The 14,325-nt window shown below is 35.2% G+C and overlaps 2 protein-coding genes across 2 annotated transcripts; both read right to left on the reverse strand.

Annotated features, from left to right (window-relative positions):
* Window positions 1–853: 853 nt before the first annotated feature.
* LOC114315157 (Thiamine pyrophosphate dependent pyruvate decarboxylase family protein) lies at window positions 854–4,828 on the reverse strand. The gene is made up of 2 exons (XM_028261727.2): window positions 3,184–4,828; window positions 854–1,592 (listed from the first exon to the last, which is right to left on the reverse strand). Exons 1-2 carry the CDS (start codon window positions 4,606–4,608, stop codon window positions 1,278–1,280), a joined length of 1,740 nt encoding a protein of 579 aa, XP_028117528.1. The 5' UTR covers window positions 4,609–4,828; the 3' UTR covers window positions 854–1,277.
* A 929-nt stretch (window positions 4,829–5,757) lies between these two features.
* On the reverse strand, window positions 5,758–10,045 carry LOC114315158 (loganic acid O-methyltransferase). The gene is made up of 3 exons (XM_028261729.2): window positions 9,634–10,045; window positions 8,129–8,827; window positions 5,758–6,418 (listed from the first exon to the last, which is right to left on the reverse strand). The coding sequence occupies exons 1-3, from the start codon at window positions 9,739–9,741 to the stop codon at window positions 6,023–6,025; spliced, it is 1,203 nt and encodes a 400-aa protein (XP_028117530.1). The 5' UTR covers window positions 9,742–10,045; the 3' UTR covers window positions 5,758–6,022.
* Window positions 10,046–14,325: the final 4,280 nt, after the last annotated feature.

The following is a 14,325-nucleotide window of genomic DNA, read 5'->3' on the forward strand; positions in this document are numbered from 1 at the left end:
CACATGTTGATGTGGGAACGGATCGTCGGTAGCACTACCCTGTCGCCCTTTCCTGTCGCCCCCAAAACGACGTCGTTTTGGGGGCGAATTTTCAGAAAAAAAAAACGCAGAAGAGGGAGGAAGGAGAGGAAGAGGGAGGGAGGAGGGAGGAGGAGGAGGAGGGGAATGGCCGGACTGGAGGGGGCCATAAATACAGAGGAGGAGGAGGAGGAGGAGGAGGTGGAGGCGGGTCGGAGGTGGAGGCAGCGACGGCAGCGATGGCAGCGACGGCGGCTGCGACGAGGTGGAGCTGCTGTGATGACAGCGACGGCGGCTGCGACGGCGGCGAGGGACGAGGACGGCGAGCTGGAGGACGACGACGGCGGCTCCTCCTCCCTACCCTCCCTCTCCCTCTCCCTCTCCCTCTTCCTCTCCTTCCTCTTCTCTGCGTTTTTTTTTTTTCTGAAAATTGCCCCCAAAACGACGTCGTTTTGGGGGCGACAGGAAAGGGCGACAGGGGAAGGCGACGGGTGATCCGGATTCATGTTGATGTACCCAAAATGGCCCACGGACTCTAAAGAGTACACATGTTGATGTACCTAAAATTGGTGAAATTGATGATATTGTCCCTTAAATCTGCCTCTAATAATTTTGCAAACACAAAATTAATCATAAAATCAACTACAAAAATACATGTAGTGTAGAGCAACAAGATTGGAACATTATATTTAATGCTCTATCATTATTTGGAACATTATATTTAATGCTCTATCATTATTTTCTATAAGTTGCACCAAAGAGGCCAATATTTCCATGATCCCAAAAAGGTCATTAAAATTGAATGCATCACAGAATCTATAGATCAAACATGAAATTTGAAAATGGAGTCCATTAACATTGTACATCATCTTGCTACAAATATCACAACACTTGTTCTGCATTTATGTGAAAAAGAAGACTAGTATGACAAAGAAACTCGATGTATAATTGTGTGCAGGCTAGTAATAAGAGTGGTGATTCATCTCACTAATTTTTAGACTACTAATAGCTCTAATGAGCTTAAAAAAAAAAAAAACAAAACAAACTCAAGCCAAAACATCACATCACTTTGGTGGGAGCCACTGTGCCACATCATTAGTGATGCTCTAGAGCTCCCAATTTAGTGCTCTAAAACATTATTCCTAGTAATAATTCTGCATCTAGATTCAGGAATTTTACATTATTAAACAGTGTCGCAGGCAAGCCACCTTTCCCACCAGCAAACAATCCATAAAAATTCAAACGATTTGAGCCCACCCTTAGTTCTTGTGCTGCATCCTCCCACTTTCTGAACCGGCATATGGATCAATCGTAACGTTAATCACAGCTGGTTTCCGGGCAGTGAAGGATTCAGCAAGAGCAGACTTGAGTTCATCGGGGGTCCCAACAAGATAACCTTTGCCCCCAAAAGCTTCAATTAGAAGGTGATATGATGCACCGGGGACAAAAGAAGTGGGTGCCGGGTCATCCTTGTAAGGCCCTGTAATTTCTTCGGAGCTTCTCCGATCACCACCATATACACCACCGTTGTTGAAAACTATCACCACCACGGGCAACTGGTATCGAACCAATGTCTACAGAGTTCACAAGGCACACAATAGATACATTATTTCCATTAGGCAAAAAAAAATCCAGAAGAGAGTTGTGCAGACCAAAGCCAACTACAAGAACCCAAAGTTCTTGAGTGGTTGCCAAAGCTATTGCAGTTGTATGATTCAAGATAAATAAATAAATAAACAAAACAATGAGAGACAATTTCCCCAGAACTACTTCTAATCTACAAACAGAGAAAATAATATGAAATGCTTTCCATAAGATCAGTCAAGAGAGCAAATACATACCCTGAAATTTATCTTGTTAATTCTGACTGTTTTGTATGTTCCTCTAGTAACACTAACTAGTTATTTTTTAAAGCTGCTAGAGAATTTAATTAAAAGATCAAAAGATGCTCCAAGCTGAACTTTTAAAATATTAAAAAGTATGGCAGTTTTGTACATCTGGATATCTCAACGTTTCAATTCGATGTAATTTGCATCCCATTTCATTTCCTGCTCTTAGCAATCAGTAAAACTGAATTCCTAATTTTACCCTTCTCTTAGATGAATGTCTCTGCACCATTGAGCTGCAGTAGTTTCGGGTTATATGCAACAGTAATAAAGATTGGATTATCAACAATAGTATCAAGATTAAGTTGCATATTCTATAATATCTTTTTTAAGTAGGGAATGCTCAAAAAAATTCATATTTTTGTCAAAAGCAGAAGAATAATGTCTTGTTTCCAGAATTTTTCCTCCAACTGAACCAATTTTATTCAGCAAGGTTTAAATTAAAGAGAAATCAAATAACTGCATCAAGGCAACAAAACTGTCTTCAAAAGGGAAAAAAAACTACAAAAGCAAACAAAGAAAAGAAGAAGAAAAAAAAAAAAAAAAAAAACAAAGAAAAAGTGAAATTATAGCTGTTGCTACTATGAGCACAGAAATAACATGCTAACAAAAACAAATGCAAGCAAAAAATAAATAAATAAAATACAAACTGATTCTTTTTGGCTGACAATCAAAGCAAATAGATTATCAAATTCAGATGACCCCAAGCTACATGTCAAATGCATGTTAGCACCCTATTAGAATTTGATTGGCAAGATTCTCAACCAGGTCGCGCATCGTTCTCCAAAACTTCTTTCTTCCCCTGACTGCTAAAACGGCAAATTCCACAGGCAAGATTCACTAAAATATGCCCCATTTATATTCAAAATATCTTGTGTATATTCTTCATAATGCTTGTTACAATCCACCAAGAAATGCACCCAATGAAATTATTTAACTGATTCAAACTTTTAGCAGTGAAGACAAATTTACTACCATCTATGTAGCAATAAGTCTGTGATCACAGTCACTATCTCCTAGTAGGCATGGATTTAATTCATCCTAAACACAACCTAATGCTTACATTTCTTTGACACCTATGATGATATATATAATACACAAGATTCAAACTAGTAGGAGAAAAAAAAACAGTAGAATGAGAATACTGCACAAAAACACAAATCAACAAGACAATTAGCATTATGCTAATTCAAGATTGATGGCAATGATGCATTTTACATGAATTTCTATTATCAATGAAGAATAATGCATAGAAGCATAAACAAGTAAGGAGACAAACCTCAACTTCCATAGCACTAAACCCGAACCCAGAGTCCCCTTCGACTGCAACCACAAGCCTGTCAGGTGAAGCCACCGCAGCAGCAATGCAATAACCAAGACCAACCCCCATTGTCCCCCATGTCCCTGCATCCAACCTAGTCCTCGGCTCCATCTGAACCAACACCGCCCGACCAATGTCCATTGTATTTGCTCCTTCAGAAACCAAAATCGGAGCAGGACTACCCATTCCAAGAATCGCATCTCTGATAATTCTCATCGGTGTGAGAAAATTAAAAGGCACAACATCCTTTGCCAATTGAGCCTCCATTTTGGACACATTTTCTTTTGATTTCTTGCATATAGCTTCAACCCAAGGATGAGTCTTCCCCAAACAAAAAGGGTCATCCTTAATCCCTTTAGTAATCATCTCCACAATCTTTGTGGCATGCCCAACCAATCCCACATAGGGCTTTCTAAGCTCAATTTCATCCTTGCTTATATCAACCAAGATGAACTTCACATCTTTCGACCACTTTGGGGGTTCCCCAAAATGCAACAACCAATTAAGCCTTGCACCAACTACAAGTGCAACATCGCATTTACCAATTGCAAGCGATCTCGCCGCAGTTGCAGCGAGCTCGTGAGTGTCCGGCAACAAACCCTTCCCCATTGGGGTGGGCAAGAATGGAATCCCAGTACAATCTACCAATTTCTTCAAAGGGTTCTCAGCTCTAGCAATAGCAGCACCTTTACCAAACACAATCAATGGCCTCTCCGCGTGTCGCAGCAACGAAACCGCTTTCTCAATTTCAGAATTATCAAATTTCTCAATCACCTCTTGTTGTCTCTGATTCTCAGCATCAAGAATCAACTTCTCAGCCTCAGATTCAGTAACAGTTTGGTGCAGAACATCAGTCGGAAAATCCAAATAACACCCGCCAGGCCGACCCGAAGAAGCGTGATCGAGAACCTGGAAAACACAATTAGGGATTTCCTTAATATCGGTGGCTTTGGCAGAAAACTTCGAGAAGGGTTTCACGGCGGCGATCTGATCGAGCTCCTGGAAATCGCCGCGGCCAAAATCGCTCTGATCGCAGGAGCCGGAGATCATGACCATAGGCCAGCCGTTGACGGCGGCGTTGGAGAGGCCGGCTAGGCCGTGGACGCAGCCGGGGCCGGAGACGGTGAGGAGGATGCCGGGGCGGCCGGTGAGGAAGCCGTAGGCGGAGGCGGCGTAGCCGGCTGACTGCTCGTTGTGGAAGGCGATGAATCGGACGCCGAGAGCGACGGCGCGGTTGGCGAGGGAGGTGACGGGGATGCCGACAACGCCGAACATGCGGTCCACGCCGGCACGTGAGAGGGCCTTGGCCACCAGGACGTTGCCGTCGATTGTTGGAGGGTGTGAATTGTGGGAATATGGAGCTTCGGTATTGGTATCCGCCATTGTTGTTGTGAAGGTTTTGAAACAGTGTGATCGAAGAAGAGAAAGTGAAGTGGATAGACTCGTAGATGTGGAGTCGATTTATAAGCGCTGTTTGGGAAGACAGGTTGAGGCTATTATAGCCTCACAATACAAATAAGGCAAAAAAGTTTTACTGTTTAAAGTTTTTTTTTTAAAAAAAAAGAAAAAAAAAAAAGACTGCAGCTGCCGGCAGGCACAGCTTACACTGTGAATTAACAAATTGCTACATTAACTAGTAAATTATGATTTTGTCTTTTTATATTAATTTAAAAAATTATAATTTTAAGAATAAATTTATTATTTTAATTTTAAATATCATTTTAACACATTTTATAATACAGTAATTCAAATAAAAATTTATCACATCTTTCTAAACATAAAAATTAAAATAACTTATTAAAATAATCAAAAAATTAAAAAGTTTTTAAAATAATCATTTCCCAACGAGGCCGCGTTGTTTTGGGAGAGACGTGAGTGCGGTTCGAGCCGCCGAGGATGGACTGGTCCAGAAAATACTCTTACCTACCTTTGGAATTGGAGGGACAAACAAAGTTGCTCTTAACTACCCTCTCGAGTCTCGAACAGCCGATCATTATTTTTGGGGTAAATTGCATCTCTTCCTATCTGACAGAACGTTATTAGATCAAATGACAAAGATAATATTGAGAAAAAATATGGGTTGTGTTTAGAAAGATTTTCAAATTATAATTCTTTTTATACATTTTAATATCATGTTTGGATAAGATTTTTGAATTATATTTACATAATAAATAGAAAGAGTTAATGCCCAATCTGAGTTGTAATTTTTATTTTTTATTAAAAAATATTTTCACAACTTTAATAAAATGGTTATCTTGGTGGGTTATGTATATTTTTTAAAACAAGATCCAATAATGCAGTTAATTTTATATTACTATAAAAAGAGTTAATGCACATATTTTCTTTCAAAAGTTAATAATTTTGTGTTATATTTATAATGCAACATTTTCCTATTATTTATTTTTTTTATTAATAGTTGTAAATTTATATGGTTATGTTGCATTTCAAACTTGCAGGTTATATGTGTTAAATAAATAAATATAAAACAGAAAAAATAAAAAAATGAAATCAACCATTTATTTTATCACGCAATGGAAAATCATAAAATGCATTTATTCAGATTACACAAATAATACAATACACGACTTACATTAGTTATAACTACAACAACAAAGCAAAAACAAAACAGAACACACACAAGCGAGCAAGCAAGCGCACAAAAAAAAAAAAAACTCCATGCTAACAACTCATGGCAATTAAAGTTATTAAAAACTCTTCAAACAAAAATCCAGTAAGGGATGGACTCAAAAACCAGCATTAATGAAGCAAACAGAAAGGGAAAGCACTCAAATGATTTTCAACAATTTTGATTTTCTTTGGAATTAAAATGGAGATCTCCGTTCCCTTCATCACCCACTTTGCGCTTGAGACAAGCGAAAATCATGAACTCTTTGGTGTTTTGAGCATCAAACACATAGGTGTTTTGAGCAATTTTCTCAGCGTAGCGTTCAAATAACTCCTCAACGATCTCACTTCCAAAGTGTTCAGTAATGAGTCCTTCTATGGCAGCTCTAAAATGTGTTGCCAACTCGTGAAAATTAGGCAACTCTTTGAGAATAGGAAAGGGATTAAAACTTTCCATTTTCTCAATGTGAAAGTACCCATTCGCCTCTATTAATTCCCTAAACTCCATGGGCGATGTATGGTAGAGATGCAAGTTGAAGGAATCCACTTTTTCTTCACTAATCATTCCCTGAAATAAAAGTGATCATTTGAGATTAATAAATCCGAGTTGTAAAAGTGTCAATGATCATCTATTTTGTGTGTATATTTGCCATAACAAAAGGGGTATGACATTGAGTAAAATATCCGTCCTAAAGGAATATGGTATTAATGATATAAATTTCGTAATGGAATTGTTTGAAGAATGATCATAACACTAGTGCCAAACTTGCATAACACAAATTAGCTAGTCCATAGTTGCCAAATTAGATATATGACTAAGACTTGAACAAAAACAAAGGAAAAAAAAAAAAGAAGCTTATTTGAAAAGAGCTAAAAAAAAAATTAAGAAAAGAAGTTGACTTTCTCACAAACAGAAAAAAAAAAAGAAAAAAAAAGACACTTTTTAGTATTTGCCAAACATATTATTAGCTTTTTTAGATTAAAAAAACCAATCTCAAACCCTCTAATTTTCGAAGTAAACTGTGCAGGCCTAATTCCGTGGGAAATCAAATATCTATATACACTCTAATTTAGGAAGAGAAAAAAAAAAAAAAAATCAAGTATGTTTTGTATTGCATCTCAAATTCTCAATGTTGTGGTAGGGAAATTTGAAGTTAACTATCAGTCAACTAAAGTCAATGGTCAAACTTGAGGTACTGTCCATTGAACTGTCATGCATAGGTTTAGAGATAATATACGAGCTGAATCGTTCAAGTAAGTAAACAAATCAAATTTGAACATATTTTAGAGTTTGTTAAAGTTTTCAAATTAAGACTTTATTTGTCATAACTTAAAAAAATCAAAAAATTTCTATCTTATTTAAATTACATCACCTCTTTCCTACATCACTTCAAACCTAACTCATATTTCATAAAAAGTAAAAAAATTGTATTTATTTAGATTATCCCAAACAACCCCTAAGTTTGAACAGTTAATTATTCGTTATGCTTAGCTTGATAAGTTTAAAACTATAAAAAAAAACACTAAACTGCTTGAGCTTGACTCGATAAAAAGTTATTTAAAATTGGTTTGAAAGTTTAAGGACCAAACTTGAATAAATCTTGAAACTCGTTAAAATTATTAAACTAAATTTGAAAGGTTAATTATTTGACTCGTTCAGCTCGTTTATCACCGTTGAGCTATTGTCATGATATGAATCTAAATAGGAATCTAAAGTTCATAACAAATTATGTCTTCTGGAGCATTTTGAATGCATCTTGATGCATGAGCAAATGATGTAAATGAAAGTGTAGCTACTCCATTTCTTTAAAATGCTTGTAACAGGTTCCATATGAAGCTGCAAATAGCTAGGCTCTAAGATTCGAAAAATAATGTGTGATCTTACTGTTTTGTCACACACTTAGTATGAATGTAGTTAACATTACTGTTTTGTCACCGTATCGGGATTTTAAACTTTTTAAAACTGATACATTGATCAATGGTTTTCAATGTTGAAGACTTGTATATGATTATATCACTCATATCAATAACTAACAAGAAATATTAAGGATCATGAAATTTTTTTCATGAAAATGATCATGAAAGATTTGTGATTCTTAAATTACCTTAATTAGTGTGTGATGCTTTATTCTAAGTGTAATCCAAAGGTCAAAAATATTTCATGATCATTTTCATAAAAGACTTTGATGATACCTAGCATTGTTGATAACTAATAAGATATTATAATTTAAAATCATGGTTTGTATTAAGATATTTGGTTTCAACCCTTAGACCTTACCATCTTGGCCATGTCCATGAGGCATGATCCAAAAAGTTCATGCTGCAAACTAGCAGATGTCTCACAAGGAAGGACTCCATCTTGACAACCAGGCAAAAGAAGCAGCAAGAGCCCTCCCTCCACAACCTCCTGTGCCCTAGCCCTAAAAAAATCCTCCATGTCCCTCTTGAACTGAGCCGAGTAGGCTTCGAAAATCTTCGCATTGTGGGTGTAGTGAACTCTCCCTTTGTTCCACGTGGGGGAGTCTCTTTCCACCACTTCCTCAGGAACCCTAGACATCCAGTTGAGTGCATAGGAGGAGTATGCAACGTGGAGTGAGGCCTCCGGGAACACCCGATGGTGGAACGAGCCAGGGACGCCGGCAACGAAGTACGGTGGAGAAGAGGGTGGAAGGGTTATGAAGAGTGTGTTGAAATCGTTGGCGGTGAGGTCGTTGAAAAAGACTTGGAATTCTAGGGTTTGGGCTTGAGGGTGGTGGATTTGGGATTCAGGGCTTGTAGGGTTTTGTTGAATTGTTTTGTGTTTGAGTTCTATGGCTTGGAGGATGTTTTGAACGGACATGAAAGTGTTTGGTCCAACAGAACAGCCCAAATCGGCGATCCTGATAGTGTTGAGTCGATTAGAAGGCGAGTTTTCGAAGTCAAAGTTGTCAAAAATGGCTTCAGTTATCATACTTTTTGAAGCATCCACTACTTCTCTCTGCAAGAGTGTAAAGTTCATCATCAATATCATCGTCATCCCATTATAAAAAATAAATAAATAAATAATTTGTAAAAGCATTTGTGTGTGTTTTTTTGCATATATTCGAATCTAGTAAGAAATACTCAGTGCAGTTATTCACCATCGTGTATCACTGCAAATGGATCTAACACCATCTATTTGTGTTGCATCGCACTCAGTAGTGAGTAATTTTTCTTGCTCGCCAAACACTAAGATCTCCAAGAAGACAGATTTATGTGTGTTTGACTTCATAAAGCTTTTTTTTTCTTGCTAGAAAAACATGTAACACCTCCAAACTGACATAGATGTTATGTGCGTGTATGTTGAACTTCAGAAAGCTCAGAAGGTAGAGAGAGAGAGAGAGAGAGAGAGAGATGTTCAAACTGGCATAGATGTCGTGTGTGTGTGTGTGTGTGTGTGTGTGTGTGTGTGTTTCAGAAAGCTTATTAGAGAGAGAGACAGGGAGAGTAACAACTTTTCTTCCCAGCCAAACAAGTGAACAATTAAAATCTCCAAACTGACATAGATAACGTGCTTGTATGTTCAACTTGAGAAAGAAAGGGAACAATTTTTCTTGCTAGTCAAACAGGTAACATCTTCAAACTGACTTACTATTAGATCTTGGATGTGTGCATGTTTAACTTCAGAAAGCTTAGTAGAGAAAGAGAGTGAGAGAATAAAATTTCTTCCTAGCCAAACAACAAACATCTCCAAACTGACATAGATGTTATGTGTATGTGTGTTTGAGAGAGACAGAGAGAGAGAGAGAGTGAAAAGAGGGAGACCTGATAGATGGAGTTTCGAGAGTAGCTATAGGGGCCGTCACCGCCATTCATGGGATATGAATATGATTCACCCACTGCCATTGTCTTCTTCCCATTAGAGTTAGACATCTGTGTGTGTGTTTTGTCTGTCTGTGTGTGGGAAGCTCGGTGCAGGCATGCCTTGCTTTATAGGCACCAGCTCCATATACGAGATGATTATAGCATAGGGTTTATAGGCCTCTATGGTGCCTACCATGTGTAGGTATAGGACCCCCCTTCATCACACTATCCCTAGGCCTACCCATTTGTCTCCTAATGTCCCACAAAGACTCCATCGCATCAAGCACGGCTCAAACCTCACCATGGTGCTTCCTGCTTTTCTTCTTTCTTTGTTTTTTTCCTCCAAGAATTCTTGCGCTAGGTATGTGAGGTGTGGAAAAATCTACAGCAATAGTAGGTATTATAAAAAATATTTCATAAAAACAATTATAAAAATTTTATAATTTTTTAATTATACTTAGAATAAAGTATTACACATTAATCAAGATAATCTAAGAATCATAAATTTTTCATGATCATTTTCATAAAAAATTTTTCATGATCCTTAATTTTTTTCAAAAATCTATGTATTCCTAAAAAACAAAACAAAACAAAAAAACAGAGTAAAGAAAAATTTTAGATTAATGGTGTAAATTTAATTTTCTTTTTAAGGACTCGTGAATACATCTTGTAAAATAATTCAATGCTCCTCAAATATGTTTAACTGACGTTTCAAATGCTCAGTTATTTTGATCTAAACTATAGGATCTATCATTTTTGTATTAAAATTTTATGAGACAAGTGTTAATATATAAGAGTGCCGGAATATTGACTAAGTGGACACAAATCTTAAACTTAAATTTTATATTTAGATAAATTTTTGATTTTTTTTAAGGATAAATTACACTTTGCCTCCCTAAGATTTCATCCATTTTCTACGCTCTTCAAGTTTAATTTTTTCACTTTGACCTTTCATATTTGCAATTCTTTCTACTTTGGCCTTTTAAGTTAGATTTTTCCCACTTCAACCGTTCATGTTTACAATTCTTCTCACTTTAACCCTTCATATTTGTAATCCTTCCCACTTTACTCCTAGACTAACTTCCATCTAAAAAATTAACAGAATCTTTCACATCACTAACACATCAGTTCCATGTGTGATATAAAAAATTCACTAAAGATGCAAAAAATGAAAAATAGAAAGCAAAAAATTGGAATTGTTTAGTCTTTAGTGAACTTTTTTTTTTCCAATTTTATTCATAAACATTATTGCATTATAGATGCATCTAGATTAGATGCACCTAAAAAAATAAAAATAAATTTAACTAAAAAAAATAGAGTTTATTAAAGACGAAAGAAATAAAAAAATACTGACTCAAACATCAGTATTGTCAATTCTGAAATGAAAAGTGTACTATTATTATTTTTTGTCATTTTTAGTGAACTTTTTTATTTTTTTTAGTTATATTTGTTATTTTTTTTAGGTGCATCTAAGCTAGATGCATCTCTAATGTAATAATATTTATGAAATTCGAAAAAAATTTGACTAAAGACTAAAAAAAAAAATCAATTTTTTCGTTTCTATTTTTCATTTTTTGCATTTTTAGTGAATTTTTTACATCACAAGTGGAGCTGACGTGTTGGTGATATGGTAGATTCTGTTAATTTTTTGGATAGAAATTAGTCTAGGAGTAAAGTGTGAATAATTGCAACGATAAAGGGTCAAAGTGGGAAAGATTGTAAATATGAAGGGTCAAAGTGAAAAAAATCAAATTTAAAGGGCCAAAGTGGGAAGAATTGCAAACATGAAAGGTTAAAATGGGAAGGATTACAAACATAAAGGGCCAAAGTGAAAAATTTGTGAAACTTTAGGAGGACAAAGTGTAATTTACCCTTTTTTTTAGTTTGTAAACCCACTAATATTTGTCTTAGGCTAAGTTTGACATCCTCCAAAAAAGTTAAAAAGTCAAAAAGTCACTATCTTATTTAAGTCACATCATCTTGTTTAAGTCACATCACTTCCAACCCAACCCATATCCAACCCATATTTCATAAAAAGTCAAAAAGTACACTTATTTAGAACATCTCAAACAACCCCTTAATTTGTCAATTGTTTTTGTACATTTAGATTTATTTCAAAAAAAATAGTATTTACTCTAGATTCATTCTCAATCTCTATTTGACAAAGAATAAAAAATTCACATTTTTTTTAAACACTTTTATCTGATTAAAGACAACAAAGGGTTTAAAAAAATAAATTTTTTTGGTCAAAATTTTGTTTAGATTCATTTTTGCAAGATTCAAAATAAATAAATAAATAAAAGAAACTAAATTTAAAAAAAAATTAAGGTCTTCTAATCTAATAGTAACATAAAAGTGAAAAATTTGTTTGAAAATTATAAAAACACAACAACAAGCCCCTTTGGGGTTATAGGGAGGGTATTGGAATTACTAATCCCTTGGTATTATTAATGGGGTATTTGTTTTGAGAGATGGGGAGGGGATTATTAGTCCTTTAGTATTAGTAGTCCCCTTGGAAGAGGGATTGGTAAGGAGGAGATAGAGATGGTATTAGAAAAATAGTGAGGGGATTATAATTTTTTTATTTTTTATATATTGAAATTTTTTTTAAATATAATATTTAATTTTTTATATTTTTTTATTTGTTTTATTATTTTATATAAAAATCATTTAACAATTCTTCACTATTAATCCCCTCACTATAAATCCCTTCAATTCTATCTCTGAAAACAAACGGAGCCAACAACAACAAAAAGTTGTTAAAAAAACTTTTGCCAAACCAACCCTGAATTTGGACCACGCAAAGCTTTATTTGATAGTTTTTTGCATCTGAATTTTTAATCTTTAATATTATTGTCTAAACTTTTTATTCTTAATTTTTTCCAAAGTTTCAAAAAAATTTTGAATTTTTAAATGTAAAAATTATGCTTTCCATTTCGAATTTTGCTTTTGGCTCAGAAGATATAGTAAAATAGTATCACGGGAGGCAGGGAATAGGATCTAAGACATTAGTGGAGCTTTGGTCCTCCTATTAGAGGCTAGGGCTTGGATTAACTTTTGCATAGAGCCATTGGATTTAGAAATTTGGAAAATTGGGAATTAGATGCTTAAAGCATAGAGTTTAGTGGGTCCGTTGTGCGCCCAATAAGTACTTATTCCCACTTTCTCACCTAATTTACTATTAAATTGTTGTACGGCGTCACACAAGTGGTCATAGAATTCGAGGACTTAGCACATTAATTTTTAGGAAAGCACCCTAGCTTTGGAACAAGATTGGCTAGCTTAGTTTATGATCAAAATGCCCAATTACCATTTGCACTCAATCGTAGAAGTTTTGACGTATTTGTGTTATGAATATGGAAACAGATTCTAAAATTTGATATAAAATATAAATTTTGTTAATGAGTGTCTTTAAATAATTTTATAAAAAATTTAAAATATTGATATATCATGTATAAAAATACATACATCGTATAATATTATGTAATCAATTTAAATATTGTTAGCTAATGCAAGTCATTTTTTTAAAAAAAAAAATTTAGAAGGGATATATTATAAGCCATCAAGGCATGGAGTCTAAAAGTACAACAACATTCAAAGTAGGAGGAACACTCCATCCAAACAGACAGACCAGGAAAGGAAATAGACATCCTAGCTAACTGGTGAGCCGCTTTGTTCCCAAGATGTTTAGTGTGAGAGATGCATAGACACCGAAATCCTGATATAATTGAGAGGCTCACTACAACAAAAAGCAGTTTTGTCCACACAATAAAATGTGTTGGTAAAAGGCAAATATTGTCAGTAAAGAATTGTGCCGATTAAGAGTGTACATAATACCGTCGAAATTGTTAAAATCGCACCGAACTGCACTGCCAAGGCAAATTCGTTATTATTTGCCAATCGAACCGTCGATTTTTGGTTAGAAAAGTGACAAATTCTAGTGACATTTTTACCAATCCGCCGATTTCTATTTTTTTTCTAAACCGCACCGACCCGCGCCGCTATTAAATCATGTTTTATAAGATTTTAAAAATTCTTTTTTACTTAAGTTTGCTTGTTGTTCTATACCTTAGAATATAGTATTACATTACTGTTCGAGGAGTATTCAAGATGTCAGTAGTCCAAAATAAAGTTGGATTCCGATTCACTTTTCGATCTTTTTTTTTTTTTTTTTTTTTTGGCCATGTTGCAAACTTGCATTAGCTCACTTTTCAATCTAAATACTTTTCAACAGTAAACATTTTCAATATATTGGAAACCCTGAATGATATTAATTTTATGTATTGTATTTGATCATTGTAGCTTCTATAGATGCTTGTAAAGAACTGATGGCATAGCCGTTGATATTATCATGTTGTTGCTACACTTGCTGCATCAGAAAAAAGCTTCGCAAGATACTTAACATCACGGTATCTCTCATCTTTTTTTTTACTCTTTGATTTAAGTTTTGTAATTTGAATTATATTTTTTATAAACCACCAATCCACTCGAACCGCCAAGACAAATCCGCCATTATTTGCCAACCGAACCGCCGATTTTTGATAAGGAAAATGGCAAATTCTAGTGACACTTTTATTAATCTGCCACCCGCCATACGGTTTCTATTTTTCTCTCAAACCGCACCGACCCGCACCGCGCACCCCTAGTGTCGAC

The sequence above is a fragment of the Camellia sinensis genome, chromosome 1 (assembly GCF_055761805.1).
Source record: "Camellia sinensis isolate YWXY chromosome 1, ASM5576180v1, whole genome shotgun sequence".
Lineage (NCBI taxonomy): Eukaryota > Viridiplantae > Streptophyta > Magnoliopsida > Ericales > Theaceae > Camellia > Camellia sinensis.